This window comes from Tursiops truncatus, chromosome 4 (genome assembly GCF_011762595.2).
Source record: "Tursiops truncatus isolate mTurTru1 chromosome 4, mTurTru1.mat.Y, whole genome shotgun sequence".
Lineage (NCBI taxonomy): Eukaryota > Metazoa > Chordata > Mammalia > Artiodactyla > Delphinidae > Tursiops > Tursiops truncatus.
Genome location: NC_047037.1, coordinates 131,634,505 through 131,654,163, shown reverse-complemented (window position 1 = coordinate 131,654,163; position 19,659 = coordinate 131,634,505). Strand labels below are relative to the sequence as shown.

General features: G+C 48.6%; 1 protein-coding gene across 8 annotated transcripts in view; it reads left to right on the top strand.

Moving 5' to 3' along the window:
• The window catches only part of URB1 (URB1 ribosome biogenesis homolog), a 65,247-nt gene that overhangs the window by 9,278 nt on the left and 36,310 nt on the right, over positions 1-19,659 (top strand). For 7 of the 8 annotated variants that reach the window (XR_002173795.3, XM_073804440.1, XM_073804439.1 and 4 more), the window contains exons 5-15: positions 68-164; positions 2,165-2,250; positions 3,802-3,927; positions 5,833-5,957; positions 9,959-10,154; positions 11,820-11,957; positions 14,419-14,592; positions 15,169-15,298; positions 16,040-16,156; positions 17,326-17,438; positions 19,311-19,430. Coding sequence is in view for 7 of the 8 variants with exons in the window: in XM_073804440.1 (XP_073660541.1) it covers positions 68-164; positions 2,165-2,250; positions 3,802-3,927; positions 5,833-5,957; positions 9,959-10,154; positions 11,820-11,957; positions 14,419-14,592; positions 15,169-15,298; positions 16,040-16,156; positions 17,326-17,438; positions 19,311-19,430 (1,422 nt within the window). In the remaining variant the exon portion in view is untranslated. Of the gene's footprint in view, positions 1-67; positions 165-2,164; positions 2,251-3,801; positions 3,928-5,832; positions 5,958-8,808; positions 8,959-9,958; positions 10,155-11,819; positions 11,958-14,418; positions 14,593-15,168; positions 15,299-16,039; positions 16,157-17,325; positions 17,439-19,310; positions 19,431-19,659 lie in introns of those variants that run through there. The other variant, XM_019922652.3, reaches the window with a different exon arrangement.

The following is a 19,659-nucleotide window of genomic DNA, read 5'->3' as shown; positions in this document are numbered from 1 at the left end:
CTGGGGGGGGTGTGTGTGTGTGTGTGTGTGGATATGCACGTGACCTGCGGGTCTCCTTTGCCCCCAGGGAGTGCACGACGTCCGGCTGGCCTACATTCAGTTCGCTCTTTCCTTCCTGATCGCAGGCGACGATAGCACAGTCGCACAAGTGCTGGAGTTGAAAGGTAGGTGTGTCTCTTTGTCTCGGGGCACAGCCTGCCTGTGATTGTTTTGAAAAACCTACCACAGAGCATTTTGCAGGTTAATAAAAGTCTGCAGCCTCTGCAGCTGCCGTGTACACTAGGGTAAAGGGTGTGTGTGGCGCAAGACTTTGGTCAGCGCGGTTCTGATACCGCTGGTCAGTGCGGACAGAGATATCCCTGTTTCGCTAGCTGGCTGCTGAGCGGGCCTAACAAAGGAGACGTGCACACTTCAGAGACTCATGCAGACAAAGGAGGCTTTATGGTTCCAGAAAGTACATGGATTCATAGCCGGGGCTACCCTGCTTTTCTTAGTAATTGTGTTTTTAAAAAATGCCTAGTGTTACCAGAATATTAGTAGTAGAGCTTCAGAGAATTCCAACAGTACCACCTTCTGATGCCAGTGTCTCTAGAGCGAGGCTTGGCGTAGTTTAATCTATTAGGGCTACTTGTGTTTTATCAAGACTGTGAATGGCAGCGCGGAGAGGACAGTTGTCCAGTAAGATCCGCCGGGATCACGCCCTGTCTGGGATGAGGAGCCGGTGTCCCGGCTGGGACCCAGGCACTTGTCGGGGGAGGGACAGCGTGGGGCCGCCAGCCCTTCCCCCACCTCCCCCAGCGAGGGAGCCCAGAGCCCCCTCCGGAACGAGCTGCAGAGACCATTTACGAGCAGGTGCGGGTCCTGCTCCCGGGGTGTCGTCGCCCTGGTCTGGGTAGCGGCCCCTTGGAGGCGATGCTTCCTTCGCGTGGTGCAGTGGACACGTCCTGCTCGTTGCCGGGCCCGTGTGGGATGCCCTCTGCAACCAGGGCCGGGCGTTTCTTCAGAATCCTTCTGGGTCTTCTTGGCGTCTGGCCATTTATTAAATAAAGGACACTGATTTGGGCTTATCCATCCATGCTGCTAAAGGGGCAGGGATGCACTTCTGTTAAAGTTCCTGCAGGGCAGTTGGGCTGGTCCAGCCATTCCGCATCTAGTCATTTATACTAAGGAAATAGTTAAGGATGTGAGCAGAGGTTTTGTTAGGGGACATTTTTTCTTATTAGCTGAAAATTGGACTCCTCCTAACTACCCACCAGCAAGGGATTGAGCAAATTGAGGACTGGTCACAAGGAGGAATGCAGCTATTAACAGTGATGTAGAAATATATATATAGATGTCAGATTTTTTAAGGATATAGGATTGGGTGTAAACTCAGTTATAAAACTGGTAAAGTGTGATCCCATTTTACTAAAAGTTAAGTTTAACAGAATATGGATATGTCAGAAGGTTAACAGGTAACTGGTAACCCAGACATCAACAGTGTTAACTTTTGGGTAGTGGAGTTATGGTTGATCTTAAATTTCTGTCTGGTATTTTCTGATTTTTTTTTTCTAAGAATAATCAATTTGCTTTTGTAGAAGTTATGTGTGCCCATTAAGCATGTATGGAGGAAGAGAAATTGTAATTGCTTTGCTGCTTTTCACCAGTATGTTAGTAATGATACAGCTTCAAGCCGTGGAGGCTGAGTCCTTGGTGATCCCAAAAGTATGAAGAGAAAGCAAGTTCTACCACCAATCAGTAAAGTGACGACCGTCACTTTAAGTACATCTCTGAGCAAGTGTAAGCGAAGAGAGAAACTTTGGAAAACTGTAATCGTACAATACGTTCTCTTTCAAACCGTCAGTATTAAATTAACTTTACCAAAGTTAATGAGAAAAGGAAAGTAAAACAGAACTAAAGGAACTATTGAACTTTAATGGTTCAGTCATTGTTTTGCCTTCAGATATTTATTTCCTATGACACAAAAATAGTTTTTCCTACTGTGAACTTGTATAATTAAAAAAGACAAAACTTAAAAAACAAAAAAAAAGGCAAGTAAATGGCATTGTTTGCTGTACCATTTTAAGAATGGTACAGCAAACAAACATTTTAAGCAGTAATGGTCTCTCATCGGTTCTCATTCAAAGTATTTTTGAGCCTAATGCTTTGAAACTTTTACTTTCAGAATTTATTCCTTGCATCTTTAGCTCGGGCATGAAGGAAGATAGGATCTCTACCATCAATATTTTGTTATCCACACTGAAAACGAAGGTACGTTTTTGGTGATCAATGTTCCTATCATTTGTTTGCTCCAGTGTTTTACAGGACTTTAGAGCTATGACATCGTAGGTTATATGGGTTGTTGTATAGGTTGAATGGGAAGCCGTTTCTTAAGCAGAAACTTGGTGGTGATGAGCCAGTCCTGAAGGGTGCAGGCACTGAAGCCACCACTTCAGTTCAGGCGAGGCTGCTGTTTCATCGCAACAGGAGAAAAGCTGCTCCCTGCTCCCCGCTATTTCACAGGAAGCCACTGGGGTAACTGAGCTGTAAATACAACTCTTCTTCGTTTACTCACCTGGCAAAATGTTATTTTGTGTCATCTTGCATGTTCTGCCTTTCACATGTATCTTACAGAAATTTTAAAACTTGCTGAAAGGATAACTGTCTTTGATACAGAAGCCCCTTAAATGATCAGTTAGAAAAACTCAATGATCCTCCCAACATAAATAGTTGTCAAAAGGCCGTGAACTGGCAGCCCACGTAAAAATGGCTAATCAGCATAGCATTTAGTGCTTCTCAGCCGGGCGCGGTTCTGCCCTCCATGGGCCATTTGGCAATTTTTGGTTGCCATAACTGGAGAAATGCAACTGACATCTGGTGAGTAGAGACCAGGGATACTGCTCAACATCCTACAGTGCGCAAGACAGCCCCTCACAACAGTTACTTGGCCCAAAATGTCAGTAGTGCTGAGGTTGAGAAACCCTGATTCAAAGCAGTGCAAGTAATGAGGTACAGGTCTTTGCACCTACCAAATTGGCAGTGACTTTTCAAAACAATGATATTCAGTGTCAGCAAAGATGCTTTGAGTCAGGTACTTTCCTGGAGGAAGTGTTGCAACCCCTCTGGAAGACAGCAGGTCTAGCAGTATGTGTCAGAGGTTTTAAACGTGTTTGTACACCTGGAGTGAGGGATGGGATTGCCACAGAATCACCCGGGGAACGTATTTGAAATACATAAACCCTCAGAGATATGAGCTGGGGGGGTGGGTTTGTGTGGAGCTGAAAACTGATGCCGCAATTCCAAGTCCAGAGTCAGGGATGCAGGGCAGGCTTTGTACAAGGATGCTGCTAGTCATAGCCAGAGTTTGGAAGCAACCTAATTATACACACCTGGGAAATGGTTAAATAAGTTATAGTCGCTCATAGGATAGAATGATGTTCAGCCCCCAAAGTGATGTTCTAAAGGAATTTTTAATGATGTGGAGACAGCCCATGCTGCATTAAGTAGAAGCAGGCACAAAACTATAATTAAGTATATTCTCAAAGAAGCCAAAAAAACCCCACCCCAACAAGAACCTAACACATACGCACGTATGTTTTGTGTGGTTGATGGGGACAGGGAGGCGGAAGGGAAATGTACCCAAATGTGGGCTGTGAGTATCCTAGGGTGGTGGCAATACCGGTGAAATTTTCTCTTTACGTTCTTTCTTTTTCTGGCTAAATATTTTGCCACAGGCCTACATTATTTTTATAATGATGAAATCCAATAAACACGATTTTAAAAATCAACTTCCTTGAAATTCATTTGTTTTTTTGTTTTTAGGTAGTTCACAATAAAAATATCACAAAAACCCAGAAGGTGCGTTTCTTTACCGGGCAAGTACTGAACCACATCGCGTCTCTGTACAGCTGGAAGGGGATTGTCGACGTGAGCCTGGAGAACGTTGAGGTACAGTCGTTTTTGGCTCTCGCTTGGCCTCACTGTTAGTGTGTGATACCCAGAGCCGGGACACTGAAGAATCTACGCATACGCCTGCCTTCAAGAAAGTCCCCCATTTGATGTTTCTTTTGGCTTGTGGTTATGTTAATTCCCAACTCAGATGCAATATGATTTAAAAAAAATTTTTTTTTTTTACAATAAGATTTTTTTCTAATCTCTGAGGTATCATGATATTAGACTTTTTTTTTAAATGTGAAAACCATCATTCCCTTTAGCTGTGTGGCATCTGAATTTTCCCTACAGCTTGCAGAGTAGACGTACAGGGTTGATCCCTGCTACCTCTCCCGCCTCACTTACCTCTCCTCTCCCATCCATTCTTTTCACACTTTTCCAGCAGTTGGAGTTTCAAGGCCTGTTGCTTCTACTTCAGGATCCTAAGTACCTAGGGAGCCTCAGTTTCCTCACCTACTGACATGTGGAGTTGACTTTGTAACAAGTGCTAAATTAAAACAGTTGCTCTCGCATGGACCCAAAGCCAGTGAACTTTTTAATTCTCATTTTGAGTTTCCTCAGGGTGTTTCTGAACATGGACTTGGCCAGAGTCATGAAGGCTCAGGCTTCCTGTTAACTCTATGATACTTTACCTCTCAAGAGCCCACTGTTTTGCTTCCTTTTATCTCCACGACTTGCCTATGTCCTCTTGTTTTGGACACGTTTTGTACGTTCTATAACCAGGAAGCCTCAGGGGCTTAATAAAAACACTCCCAAATGTGGAATTTTATTCAAAAGAGCAAGAGAAATTAAGTCATTCATAAGCTTGTTTAAAAATACAGGTTTAAACTTGCTCCTCTTAAGAGTTTTTTTTTTGTTTTTTTTTGGCCATGCCACGTGGCTTGTGGGATCTTAGTTCCCCGACCTGGGACGGAAGCCGGGCCCAAGGCAGTGAAAGCGCGGAGTCCTAACCACTGGAGCGCCAGGGAAGTCCCGAGTTTTTTTTTTTTAATGGTTCTATTTTATAGGTGAGGACATTCAGAATCAGGGAATTAAGTGATGCTCTCATTACGGGTTCCACTCTGGCATCCAGACCCCATCCTGAAGCTCTCCTGGGGCCCATTAAGAGTTGCCTCATTAGAATGAAAGATGCCCCTATCACCTAGGAGATTCTGAGGGATTTAGGAGCTCTGTGCCAGGAACTGGAGACGATGACCAAATATTTATTTCTTCTGTCGCAGTATCACAATGCAGAAGCAAGAAAAAGCTTAGAAAAAATGTTCTATTTAAAGCATATGCTGTAAACAGAGAATCTTTAGTGCTGGGGATCCTAATACTGATGTGCTGTGTACTTCCTAACTCAGTGATGACTTCAGCTGTCTCACCCACAGTTTGCTCATTCGTGAGATGGGTGTCATCATGTTTGCCCTGCCAGCCTCACGGGGCTGCTGTAAGGATTATTGTGAAGTGCTTGGAAACAGTAACAAATGACAGAAAATCTCAAGTTATCTGTAGTTTCTTGTTGTTCCAGCAACTCCCTGTTTGTTCAACTTTAAAAAGAACATTTTAAATTCAATTTATTTAAAGTAAAAAACAAACAAACAGAAAACCGCAGTTGACCCGTTTTTCCCACCCCCTTGACCCCCACTTCTGGCAGCCACTAATCTGCTCTCTGTATCTGTGAGCTTTTTTAAAAAATTGTTATTGTTTTATTTATTTATTTTGTTTAGATTCCACATATAAGAGTATTTTTAAATTTTGATTGGTGTTTCTGTTTTTCGGTGGGGTGTTTTGTTTTTGAATTACACAAAATGTTTTCTAAGTTGCCATTAGGCATGTGATACTGTCCAGTTTTTACCCTGTAGTTGTTCGTAAGACTTATGAACTTGGGATTTTCACTGAATTTCTTTGAAACCCTCGTAGACTTCTGCTGAAGACGCAGGGAAAACCATGGTGAGGGAGCTTGTTCATAACTTCCTGATGGATCTCTGCTGTTCGCTCAAGCATGGGATTAATTTTTATGACGCGTCTCTTGGTACCTTCGGCAGGTAAAGTGCAACGCCCGTGTGAATCCCGAGTGTGAGTTCTCAGAGGTCATCACATCCGTGACTTACAGTGGAAATCTGTTAAGTAACGGAGCTGTAGTGGGTGAGAACTAGCATTGTAGGCGTTATCTGACTCATTTTAGGGATGAACTCAGAATAGGACCCAGAGGGCTCCTGTTCATTGTGTGCCCTCGGGGCAGAGTCTCAGGGTAGCAGTTGACGCAGACACACGGTGTGAGGTGTCTCACCCGGGAAGTTGCTGTGCGTGTTCACCCGGCAGCTGTGTGTCAGCTGGATCTGAGAATAATTCTGTTACCTCCTCCTTCCCAGAGATGGGGTGCCCTCTCATGCCTCCCTGCAGTCCTAGGTGGGTACCATTGCTACCCCAGTTTTGCAGATGAGGAAGATGGGCCCACAGAGGGCAGGCCGCTCACCCTGAAAGTGGCAGAGCTCAGACTGGAACCTAGGAGATCTGGTTCCCAGCCCACACTCGTGACAGCTACACAGCCCTCGTCTCCTCGGGGTCAGCTGCTGATGAGTTGGGATTTCACAGTTTTGTTTTTACGTTTTATTTCATATTTCACCATTATGATAACATTTCATCAGTAAGGAAACAAAGTCCACAGCTAGTGATTTAGATTATGTTCTTTTGGACTTTCTCTTTAGAGTCCTAGACCTATAATGCATATCCACGTTATTAATATTTAAACCAGAACGGCCTGCTGTTAGGTATATTGTTCATTAACCTGCTTTTTTCCCATTTGACAATTAAGAACATGGGACATATTTTCTGGTCATTATGAATGACCCTTAGTTTTACCCCCTTGACATTTTATTATAAGGATAGAGATGGTTTGATTCGGTTTCAACCAGTCAGAAGATGACTGATCCCTCATAATGGGATTAATTTGGTGGGGATTTTTTTCCCTGCTTGTGGCTTTGAACTTGTTTTGATTCTGTGATTATTATGAGTTAACTTGCCGTCATTCCTTTTTCTTTTAATTTTGTTTTGGTGATGTTGTAGCTTTTCTCTCATCAGTGAGAGTAAGCTTGTTTTCTGCTGAAATGTAAGAGCAGACTTTTTGAGTCTTAATGTAATATAACACCATGCTAAAAAGGCTCTTTTTCCCTATTAAGGAGACCCATAAAATAGATGATCATTTAATGAGCATATTGAATCAACTAGTGGTTGTGTTTAAATAAGCTATGGTTTATGTAAAATCTTTTCAGCCACGGGCAAAAGACAAATGTTTGTGCTTAGGAGAAAGGAAGGGAGTTTTGTTTGTGGGGTGTTAATGGAAAGCTTTGAGAAAATTGAAATGCCTCCTTTCCCAGTGGTCGTAAAGCTCCCGCGTTTCCTGCAGGTCTCTGTGCAGATGTCACCACGTCAGAGAGGCCTTCCCTGGCAGCCTCTTCTGAGACAGTCCTTCCACTGTCACTGTCCTTTCGCCTGGCCCTTGCGTCTGATGGTGACTTATCACCATCTTGCATATTTACTTATTTGCTTGTTCATTACCCAATAGGCAAGAATTGGTGAGAACAGAGACTAGTCTGTTTTGAATCCCCAGAGCCTACGACTAGTCTGTTTTGAGTCCCTGTGTGCCTGCCTGGCACACAGTAGGCATTGAAAGCGAGGCATCGCAGTGTAGGCAAGGGTTGGTAAACTTTCTCTAAAGGTCCAGATAGTAAGTATTTTAGGGTTAGTGTGCCATACAGCCCCTAGTGTGGCCACTCAGCCGTGCCATTGTGGTACCCAAGCAGCCATGCTGTAAATAAACAAATGGGTGTAACTGTGTTCCAATAAAGCTTTATTGACAAAGGCAGGTGGTGGGCCAGAGCTTGCTGAGCCTTACTGTGGAGGTTCAGAGAACAGTTTCTGGAGTGCCTCTGAGACCTCAGCGGGTTACTGCTCCTCTCTGCCAATGTTGCCTCATCTGTAAAAAGGGAATACAATTAGTGCCCACCTCAGAGAGAGGCAGTGTGTGGTAACTGCCTCGAGCAGTGCCTGGCACGTGTTGCAAACGCTGAATTAAATGCTATTCATTTTATTACATCGTTCATTAAAATTGTGTGTGTGTCTAGTATTTTTGGCACTCTCCGCAAATTTTTTTTTTTAAGTTTCTAGGTAAACCTTTTTTTTTTTAAATTTATTTTTGGCTGCGTCAGGTCTTAGTTGCGGCACGCAGGATCTTTCATTGCGGCACGCGGGCTTTTCTCTAGTTGCGGCGTCTGGGTTTTCTCTTCTCTAGTTGTGGCGCAGGCTCCAGGGCACGTGGGCTCTGTAGTTTGCGGCACGTGAGCTCTCTAGTTGAGGCATGCGAGCTCAGTAGTTGTGGCACATGGGCTTAGTTGCCCCGTGGCATGTGGGATCTAAGTTCTCTGACCAGGGATCGAACCCATGTCCACTGCACTGTAAGGTGGATTCTTTACCACTGGACCCCCAGGGAAGTCCCACTCTTTGCAAATTTAACATTCCATGCATTTGAAAGCACAAACTATGTTTTGCTCATGATATTTTCCTATTAAGAATTGTAAGCTTTTTAAAGGATAGCTTTCTGATCAAAATTATACTCTAAATTCAGTTTTGTTTTTTTGTTTTTTTTTTTTTGCGGTATGCAGGCCTCTCACTGTTGTGGCCTCTCCCGTTGCGGAGCACAGGCTCCGGACGCGCAGGCCCAGCGGCCATGGCTCATGGGCCCAGCAGCTCCGCAGCATGTGGGATCCTCCCGGACTGGGGCACAAACCCATGTCCCCTGCATCGGCAGGCGGACTCTCAACCACTGCGCCACCAGGGAAGCCCTCTAATTCAATTTTTGAAAAATTTTTATTGTCTGTAAAGTGTCATATTGCATCTTAGTTTTGGTCAGTTTATAAGGGGCTGCAAAACAGTGGTGATCCCAGAAGCCATCAACATGACACGCCGATGAGGCAAATTTTGATTTTTTTCTGGATGTTATGACTTCCCAGGGACAAGCAGATATGAAAAGGCATCTTTTCTTAAAAGGTATCTGGGGGTAAAACCTACTTGGCCATGTAGATCCTAGGCCAGGTGCTCCCTTTCTCCAAGTTTTAATGTCTAGCTTTTCCTGTTTTTATCATCTTCTTATATTTTTGAAAACTACTTTGGGACAAGTTTTGACTCTTTTCATACAGTAGATTATTCCCCCTATATTAGCTTCTTTTGGCTGTGAAGTGGAAGCGTAGGAGTTTGAAACTAGCTAGAAACAGAGGAAGCAGAAACCCATGGAAGGACTCTGTGCCACGTGGTTGAGTTTTAGAAATAATTTCGTGGCACTCTGGACCGTGGCAATTTGTGAGCACTTCATGGGGAAAAAAACGTAATCTTTTTTTTTTTTTTTTTTTTGTGGTATGCAGGCCTCTCACTGTTGTGGCCTCTCCCATTGCAGAGCACAGGCTCTGGACACGCAGGCTCAGCGGCCATGGCTCACGGGCCCAGCCGCTCCGTGGCATGTGGGATCTTCCCGGACCGGAGCACAAACCCGTGTCCCCTGCATCGGCAGGCGGACTCTCAACCACTGCGCCACCAGGGAAGCCCAACCGTAATCCTTTTGAAAGAAAAATGCGTTCTCTGTATTTTTATACTTAACGCACACGTACATCTTTACATATGTGCTTTTTTGTGTGTGGTTGGAGGGAAGTGGTCAGTAAAATCACAAAAGAAAATTTTCAAATTTCCTCTTCTTTAAAAGTCAGCTGGAACTCAAGGGAGGGAAGGAGAGGTGGGGAACAGAACAAGGTAGAGACTTTTTCAGCCACTCAGAAGTAGAGGGGTGAAGTTCAGGCCCCCTGGTGGAGAGTGGGAGCCCTACAGACCATGAAAACATCTCACTTTCTGCTGGGAGGGAAATTCACCGGAAATGAAATTTGCCCATCACTGTGTCACAGCCGTGTTTACTGAGCGGAGCTACCCCTGTCATCCTGAGCTCTCAGTGCTTTGTGAAGACTCCCTGCTCCCCCCTCTCTCTTCTCTCTCTCCCTGGCAGAGGAGGAAACCTGACTCTCCTGCACTTCCTGCTGGGTTTGAAAACTGCAGCAGACGATGAGCTGGTCGCTGAACTTGTGGTGAACATCCTGAAAGTGTGCCCGGACTTACTGAACAAGTACTTCAAGGAAGTGACGTTTTCCTTTCTCCCAAGGGTGCAGTCCACTTGGTCCAGTAACATCAAACTGCTAAACAAGGTGAAGGCTATGGGCATTTCGAAGTCTGCAAGATGGGGTCGTGGGCGGGTGGGTGTGAGGAGTTGGTAGCGGTGAGGGGTGAGTGACATTCTGATAAGCTCTGCAGGGTGAGGAACTTCTTTCAGCCGTTCTTCGGGGCGTATTTTAGATGATGCTAATTTGGTGTCTTTATCCTCTAAGGACGTTTGACTTTTCACTGAGCTGAATTTTGAGGTTTATGCTTTTGAATCGGTTGAGCCAGTTTCATCTTCTTCAACCAGATTTTGCTCAGAGTGAGATCTTGATGAGTTTCGGCACAGTTGGGCTGGAATTAGTGAAGTGTCTGAACTGTACAATAGTTTTTAAAGATTGCCATTTCAGGTACTTAGAACAACTTGAAATAAGCTGTGAATTGGTGGTCTGTTCAAGTGGATATGAATTCATTTCCATCTGATCATGGGTCAACCTCCCCTCACCTACCAGAGGGAGTGCCTGCTACAGATTCTTAGGCAGCACTGCCCCACTCGCTTCACCTCCCTCTGTCTCTCTCTGTCTCTCTCTCTGTCTCTGTCTCTCTCGCGCTCTCTCTCTCTCTCTCTCTCTCTGTCTCTTTCTCTCTCTCTGTCTCTCTCTGTCTCTCTCTGTCTCTCTCTCTCTGTCTCTCTGTCTCTCTCTCTCTCTGTGTCTCTCTCTCTCTGTCTCTCTCTCTGTCTCTCTCTCTCTCGCTCTCTCTCGCTCTCTCTCTCTCTCTCTCTCTCTGATTTATGGACTGCCTAATGGTGACACACCTGGGATTATTTTCTTGTGCTTTGACCTGGGCATGGGGTTACCTGTAAAACAAACTTTTATTCACATAGTCCCTTATTTTCCTTGAATGCCTGTGTGTGCGGTGGTCCCAGCGTGTATTTGGGTGTTCGCTTTTTTTTCTTTTTATGGCCACACCACATGGCTTGCAGGATCTTAGTTCCCTACCAGGGATCGAACCTGCACCCTTGGCAGTGAAAGCGCTGAGTCCTAACCATTGGACCACCAGGGAATTCCCTCCCAGTGTGTATTTGGGACAAGAAGGAGGCACTCTGCCCCCCACTTTGGTGACGGTATCCCTGTGGCCACCACCCCTGTCGGGAGCTGCCCTGCCGCTGCTCTCCGGAGGGGCAGGGGCAGGTGCACAGCCGTCGCAGGGCAGGATGGGAGTCCTTGCTTCTCTGTCTTCTAGCCTCATGGCCCTAGAGAAATTACTTAGACTCATCGAGGTCCAGTTTTGTCATCTGTAAACATGTTTTATCTTGATAGAAAATATCCCTACCCCAAAGTGTTGTCATGAAGTGTTGAAAAGATGACATACTTTGTTAGGTGCCTGCCAAGTGCAGTAACTGGTGAGTAGATAATCCGGTTGTGAGTTCTAGCAGTGACTTGCTTGCCATCAGAGGTTTTAAGAGGCTCCCCAGACCACAGACCAGGCTCTCCTTTGAAGGTCGCTGTCCCCAGTAACAGTCTCATGACCCGACTTGTCTCTAACAAGTGGATTTTGGGGTTAATATTCCAGACCTTGTGGCGAGCCTTGGACCTGTATTACTGGAGTTGTTTCACTGCAGCAGCTTTACTGCTGGGTGCCTACAATTAGACAGACTCAGGCTTGAAAGCTAACCTCCGCCACCAGCTCATTCTCTGTTCTCCCTTCCCTAGATCTACGCCGCCCAGCCAGACATCTCCCGGGCGTTTCAGACCAGAGAGTTCATCCCGCTTCCCCGGCTCCTGGCCATGGTGATGGTGACCACCGTGCCCCTGGTGTGCAGTAAGATCATGTTCACCCAAGCACTGAACGTGAGTGGGGACCCTGCCTCCAGACTCTCTCCCGCTTGCCCCACCGGCCGTGCTGGGGACTGTGCCGAGAATACCGGCCTGCATGCACTGGTTCGTGCTTTGTCGGAGCCTCTGAGGCTTTCCATGGGTCCACTCGCCCGCGGACGGTGCCCTGGGGCCCGAGGCACGTGCCTGCCCTGCTCCAGCACAGAGCTGGGATGGCAGGACCCCTCCATGGCTCTGGGCCTTCCCAAGGGTGGGAGGGGAAGCGTGCTCAGCTACAGCCTAATGTCATATGTTAAAGTCTCACAATTTAGGGGCTCTGGTTAGGGCAGGACTGAAATTTGCCCAGCAAATCCTTTCTTTTGTGGGTTAAATGAATAGTGTTAAGTTTTCTGGGGAACATTTACTTTGAGGACCAGCTGTTGCAGGAGTTTGGGGAGGACATGTTCAAGGAAAAAATTGATACTTCAAGTCCATGTCATTATTTATCATAAAGGTTCCCAAGTCCCATCAGAAACCACACTGTGAGGGACCCTTGCATTTTTCACCATAAATCATGGCCTTAGGTGAACAGCCATGAATGGTGGGCATACACGGGTCCTAGGCCAGCCAGCCCCTCCTAAACCCAGGTTGCCTCGAGACCCGCCTGGGGGAGACCAGGTGCTCAGAGGAGTGCAGGGCCTGGGCTTTCCTCGGTGTGGGCGGAGTCCCCATCCTTCAGGCAGGCTGGACCAGGGTCTGCCGTGGTGGGTCGGCTCCGGTGGTGGGGGGGCAGTTACCGTAAATTGGTGAGGACTCACTGGACTGTGCGGTGGGACTGAGCATTTCGTGATACCCATCCAGGGGTTGTGCTGAGAGTGGCCAGGGGGCCGTGGGGAGGCGCTGGAGTAAAGAGGAAGAGGCCTGGGTGGGACCAGCCAGGAAGGCCTTTTGCCGTGGTTGCCAAATCCTAGAATCAAGGTGAGGCCCCAGCCAGCTTGCCCATCTGTTTTGTGAGGGACACAAGGTATCTTATTCCAGGGACTTGCAAAGTAGAGTTGAAAGGAAGGTGTCCTGATGCTGCCTCCTCACGGGTAGAAGACAGTTTCAATCCGGCCGGCTGCATTTACACTCCCCCTCGAGCTGACCCCGCTACATACCCCGGTCTGGAATATAAAAGGCTGTCTCGCTCCCTGTCACGCTGTTTCAGGAGAGAGGGGTTGTGCCCCTAGGAGGTGTTGCATCCGCCGGACGGGGTGGCCATGGGGCGGGGAGAGCACGTGGCCTCCTCTCCTGCCGAGGCTGCCGTCCTGTGCAGGCCCAGGGCCAGCGGAGGGGAAGCCACGGCTTCGCCTTCTCGCCACTGGCGCTTTCTGAGCTGTGACAGTGTGTTCGTACAAGTGACACCAGAGACAGGTGTGTCTGGGGGGTGGACTTAGGAGTGCGTGGGGTTTTTTAATGACGTTTTTCTTGTATTCTTCACGGTGTTATCTGCAGAATTTTAATGGCGTATATTTTAGATCAGAAAGAAAAGAGTGAGCTTGTTTTAGAAACAGGAAACAAGAACGTGTTTGGAGACAGGGTCTCAGGCTGTTGACCGAGCTTTGCCCTCCAAGCTGGTGGGTGTAACACTCGTTTGGGTCCTGCCTTTGAAGTGATGATGGGGTGGGTGTGGTTGTTGGTTTAAGACATTTAACGTAGGGCTGCTTTAGCGTACAACGTCCATGTAAAATGAGACGCCAGCCAGCTGGAGTGCTGGGGGCCTGGGGTGTTATTACACTGAAGGCCCGTCAGAAAACCTTCTTGTTTCTACCAGACTGTAAAGCTGCAGCATCCCAGCTTGTGCTCCCTGGACTTCTCTGTACATGGGAGTCACCTGGGGCTGATGGCATTGGGCTGGCTGGGCCTGAGATCGAACGTGTCTCCCAAGTGCCCATCCTCGCTGCTGCTGGCCCAGGGACATACTGCCACCGGCCGGGGACTAGCCTTTCCCCCTTTGTGGTAATAGCACAGGTTCTTGAACCTCTTCAGCGAGTGAGGATTTTGAAGGCCCTCCTGGCTGTCTGAATCCAGGTAGAGAGTCTGGATGTGGGGGGCCTGGGGTGGAGGCTGTGCGCCTAGAGGTGGCTGGCCGGACTCAGGTGCCTGGTGCCCTTGCCCATCATCTCTCCACCTGACGATAAGTGGAGAGGCCGGTGGTCCCGGTGGGATCTCGGCTGTTGTCGAGGCAGGTAATCTGTGGAGCCGAGTGGTGGTCAGGGAAGACGTTACCAAAAACAGAACAGCAGTTAAGAATAACCATCGGACGCCACCTTTAGTAACTGTGCTCCCGGCACCTGCTGAGGTCACATTTGCAGGAGGTGAAGTGGGCAGGGTCCCCGGGCCACCTCTGCACAGCGCAGAGGTCCGGCGGGCTCCTGGGGAGGGCCAGGGCCTGGGCGCTCCGTGTCCACCAGCGCGGCCCGAAGACACTTGCGGATTTACCTCTTTTTCTTCCCAGCTGGACAGCAAATCAGTGAAACACACAGCTTTGTCCCTTATTTCCGTCATTTTGGAGAGAGCCTTAAAGACCATTGACTACTGCCTGAATACAGGGGCCTGGCAGGAGTCGGGCGTGTACACGGCCGCGATGATGGAGGACTTTGTGCGGCTCTTCAGAGAAGCCCTGAGCAAGGTAGGCCCGGGAGCCAGGCTTGGGCTTTGCTTACAGGGTCACAGGCGAGCACACCAGAGGGAAAAGGCAAGCTTGGGGGCCCAGAGGGCGGGTGCGAAGTGAAGGGGAGGGGTTGGGGCGCTCCTGGGACTCAGGTCCCATAAGGACTGGGGCTGCAGTGATGGGAGGCCTGCTCCTTCCTCCCTGGGGCTCGGTCTGGTGAGCAGGGAGCCCAGGCGTCCGCAGACCGGGTGGCTGCCCGGAAGAGCCAGGGGCTTGCTGGGCTGGGTACCCCCAGCCGGATGTAAGGATGAGTTTCTTGGTTCCCAGTGTCTGGCTCCGGTGAACAAGTCCTCAGGGGTTTGTTTTAATGATTGGTGCTGTGTTTTCACCAAATTCTTACAGTGTTCAGTTCTGGGAATTATACCCCAAACCAGAGCTCCCAGAGGCTGGGACCTCTTTCGGTCACACACACACACTTGCACGTGCTGGCCCCTCTCCTCTGTTCTTTGCTTCTCCTTGTTAGTGGGTTCAGTTCATTTGTTTCTCTTCCTTTTAAAGGTGACTGGCTTTTTGTTTCTTTGTTTTCCCTTTTAGATTTTACCAGATCTGAATGCCATCGTGTGGGTCTGGCAGTCACTTAGGAAGCAGGAGACAGAACAGGATGACGAGAAAGCAAAGAAAAGGGGCAACAAGACCCCTGCTACCTGCGTGGCTCCCCAGAGCGGTGAGGGGCCTCTTCTGTTTGCAGATACCACTGACACAGGCAGCCTGGGAGCCTCCTGTCCAGAGGGGCTGATCTAGAGTGACTTGTGAAGGCCTCTCTGGCTCTGAATGAATCCTATGTCCTTCTTTGCTTAGGGAGAAGAATGAGCATGGCATTGTACATTGAGTTTTTTGTGTTTTGTTTTTGTACATTGAGTTTTAACATCTGTTAGAAATGTGCCCAAGATTTATGCAAGCACTGTGTCTCTCTAAAAACTTGTATGATGAGTGCGATGTGCTCTGGCCTTTCCGTGAGGGAGGAGGCCTTTCTTTTGTTCTGCGGATAGCGGTGGGCTACATGGTCCCCCTGGAAATAAGATGTGTTGACTCAGACCTTGTCCCTGGTGAAGCGGTGGGCTTCACGTCTTATATCTCTGTCCTGTTTCATCCTTGCGTGGCCCCGTAGGGGTAGGCACTGCTGCGTGTCCCCATTTTTCAGACGAGGATGCTGAAGCAGAGAGACAGAGTAGCTTTACCCTGTCCGAGTTCACAGCTGTGAAATCGGGATTTAGACCCAGCCTGTTTGGACAGCTTTGACTTTTACCACGTTGGCTCCTTAAACCTCGCTCCATGGGGATCTGTCTGCAGCCTCAGTGTTCCACATACAGTTGACCGTGATGGGTCACGGGTGGTTCGATCGCTCACTGATTGAGGACAGAGAACAAGCGTGTTTCCTGATTCAAGCTGTTTAATTCTGGTTCAGATGATGCAGAAACCATTCTTCTGAAAGCCGCCCTGCTCCAGGTCATCTGCCTCTACCAGAAGGTGGTCCCGCACGTGGTCATGCAGTACAACTTTGACTTCAGCAAGCTCCTGAAAGGTGCGTCTCGAGGGACGGTGGGCGCCCCTCCGCTGGTCCTGCCAGTGGGGGTGAAGGAAGGAAGTGGATAACCTGGAGCAGAGGCTCCGGCGCCGAGGACCGGGAAGGCTGCTGGGCACTGTGGCCGGCGTGTGTGATCCAGCAGCCTGGCTGTTTTCATCTGGACCAATGTGTTTTAAATAGCTGGTCTTCCTTAAGGAGATATCAGATGAACACTTGGCAGCCTCAAGAGAGAAGGGAGAAGCCAGCCCGCTGAGTTGCCTGCCGTGGGTGATAGACAGATGAGATTATGTGATGTTAATTCTAAAGCCTCTTTGCAGAGGAAGAGGGGTGCAGAAATGAAGCCCCTTAGAAGGAGGTCCCGTTCGTGCACAGGCACTTCTGACATGGTTACTCGTATTTTACCCAGTGAAGTTCAAACCGCATCTTGTAAAAGTAACATTATGCTTGTCTGGCCACGTTTCCTTGATGGAAAAGTTTGTCTAATAGAACTGACTTTGTAATTGGGCCTACGGAGGAAGACTTGCGGAAATATCATTCTTGGAATTTATATAAGCGACTGAAATAATCCTATTCAAAAAGCTGTAGTTAACTTTTTGATGGTGTAAAGGCAAAAAGTTCTCTTGCTGTGAGAATATGAGATTTACTATAAAGTGGCCATTTAACATCTGGTACCACGTCCTTCGTGAGCAAAGGATTAACCCAGAAATCAGGCCAGAGACTGAGGACCCTGTCTCAGACCCAGGCGGCCGCAGGCTGTGCACAAGATGCTTGCCGTCTAGGGAGCAAGGCCTGTGCCCCGCACCAGGGGTCACACTCACGAGAGACTGTACCTGGAGGGCAGTGTGCACTGGGGGCTCTGAGCTGTAGGAAGAGGTCAATGTGGGCCGAGTGCAGGGAAGGGCAGACAGCACCCCCACTCTTTGGTGAAGGATTTGGATAGACCTTGGGACGGGGGGGATGTGTCAGTGAGGTGTGTGGGCAGGAGACTGGGCACAGCCTGTGTGAGGGTGACCGCAGGACAAGGACGGGCGGAACCCCCACGTCTTCTGCGTAGTTCCCTGGACAGTTCCCTGTCCCATCCTCGTGGCCAGGGCGGCAGTAGCTGGGCCCCCGCGCCCGCCCCCCACCCCCGATGTCTCATCTGTCTTCCTCTTTCCCACCCACAGGCGTCATCTCAGAGGCGGGCCTGCGTGAGGGGGTGCCTGTCACCCTGCAGCACCTTGTTCTCAAGGTGGCCCTGGCACTGCCCGCCAGCAAGTTTCTGTGGTTAAAGGCCCAGGTAGGAGGTCGTGACCCCGCCTGTATTGTTAGCTCACCTGCAGGCTCCTCGGCTTTCTGGCCTGGGAATCTCTAGCTGCATCAGAACCCTGACTGCTGGTTGCGAAGGAAGACGTTGACGGTTCTCCTTTTAGAGAGAAGCCTCTAGAGCGGGGGCCAGGTCCTGATTTGTGAACCAGGAATCTCTTTGCTTTGCAAAGTAAGGTGCTTAGCTATCCTTACTGAAAAGATATTATTGCTGGGTGTTGGGAGTTTTTTTCCTTTTTTCTCTTGACTCTTTCACATTCTTCTTGTCCTTTAAAAACCCTTCTGGAAATAAACAAAATACGTTTCCTTCTCCTTTGTCCTCATCCTGGAAGGACTTAAGACAGAGATGGGAATAGACACCAAGCCACGAGAGGGTTGAGGCTGGTGGAAAAATCAGTAAAGATGGCTGGCGTTGTTTTCTGTGTCTTTGCTAACGTCTTCTAGGATTTCTGGAGAACATAATGTTGAATCGTAAAGGGCACTCAAAATGTAACAGATATTTCCCTCTGTATTTAAACGCAGGACGCCATGTCACTTCTATCCAAAGAGGGAAAGTGACCAGGCCAAATTAAGCCTTGTCTGAGTGTGTCTCTGAGTAGCTCAGATGACTTGTTTTAATGGCTTGACGTCTTCTTTGAGTCCTTGTATGGAGCCAGTAGTGCGGAAACGTACCCTGGCGCTTTCAGAGGTGCTATTTCCAGAAGGGTGGAAGAACACCATGGCCCTGGGATCTCTGTGTTCCCCTCAGTCCTCTTTCCGAGGTTCGCCTGCCTCATGGTTGAGGACGGTTCTCACTGAGAACTTACCAAATGCCAGGCTCTGCATGAGTGTGCCATGTATCGTCTCATTTATCACCACTTACAGACGAGACAGCTGGAGCGCAGAGTGGTTAGGAGACTTCCGTGGGGTCCCGGCCGCAAGTAGGGGATCCAGGATTGGACCCAGGCAGCGTTGCCCAGACCCTGCTCTCAACTTGACAACCCCCGCGAGGTCGCTGCCAGGACCCCAGTGAGATGACGGATGAGTCTGGGGTGTTTAGTTTTTTACCCCAGCTGAACTGGGCCGTTGGGGTCTTGAGGATTTAGTTGGAAAGGGAACAGAGGCCTCTTACCTCGAAAGAACTGGTATTAACGTATTAGTTTATATCCCATGCTTCATTTTTTGCTCATAAGATGGGTCTGCTGGGCTTTGGGAACCATAGCCCTCATGTGCTCAGATCAGGGCTGCGGGGACGCTCCAGGGAGACACAGATGCATCGGGGTCTGGGCTGGGAATCTGGAGCGCCATGTGTTCAGAGCCCAGAAGCCTTTGTTAAGAGGCCTGCTTACGTGTAAGGAGCCGATTATATCCGTGCCGGCATCTTGCTGAAATGCAGCAAGCCTGGCGTTGGACGGAGTCAGGCAGCCCTGGGTGGGGTGTTTTCCCGCCTGCCACCCGCCACCAGCCAGTGCTGTGTCTGCGCCAGGACTCCTGGGCTTGAACCCCATGTCGATCATTAAACGGCCATCACCTCCTTGTGCCTCAGTGTCTGCACATGTGAAATGGGGGTGACGGTTGTCCCCACCGCAGGCTTGTTGGGAGGACAAAGTGTCAGTGTATGTGAAGCACCTGAAGGGCCCCCGTGCTTCCTGCGGTGACTGCTGTTAACTACAGCTGCTTTCGGGGCTGTGGGAGGAGCTCCTAACTCCTGAGGTTCCTCGTGTATAGCATCCTGGCAGGCTTGCCGAGTGGTGGTTAAAATGAGATGAGATGAGAGGCCGGGAAGAACACTGGGCATGCAGTACCTGTTCGCTCAGCAAGCAGTGGCCTTTGTTACGTTTATAATATTCTATTGTTCAAACTCCAGGAAGGCCCAGATGCAGAAATTATTGGAGGAAAGCGATCCGTGTTTTACTTACTGATGAAGATGTTTGTGACCAGTAGCCATTCGCATCTCAAGTCATCAACCAAACTTCTGATCGTGAAGGTGAGCCTTTTCTACCAGTTCCTAGTTCTAGAAGCGTTTTGTACAATCTTGCTTATAGTAGATGCTTAGTCAACAGTTGTTGAATTAAGGATGTATTCAGACTGTTACAATTTAAAAACAGAAGGTTTTATGGCAGTTTTAATGTATTCTGTCGTAACCTGGCTGTGTTCCCAAGAGGCAACCTGGTGAAATGGGAAAAGCGGGCACTTTGAAGTCCTGTTCCAAGATT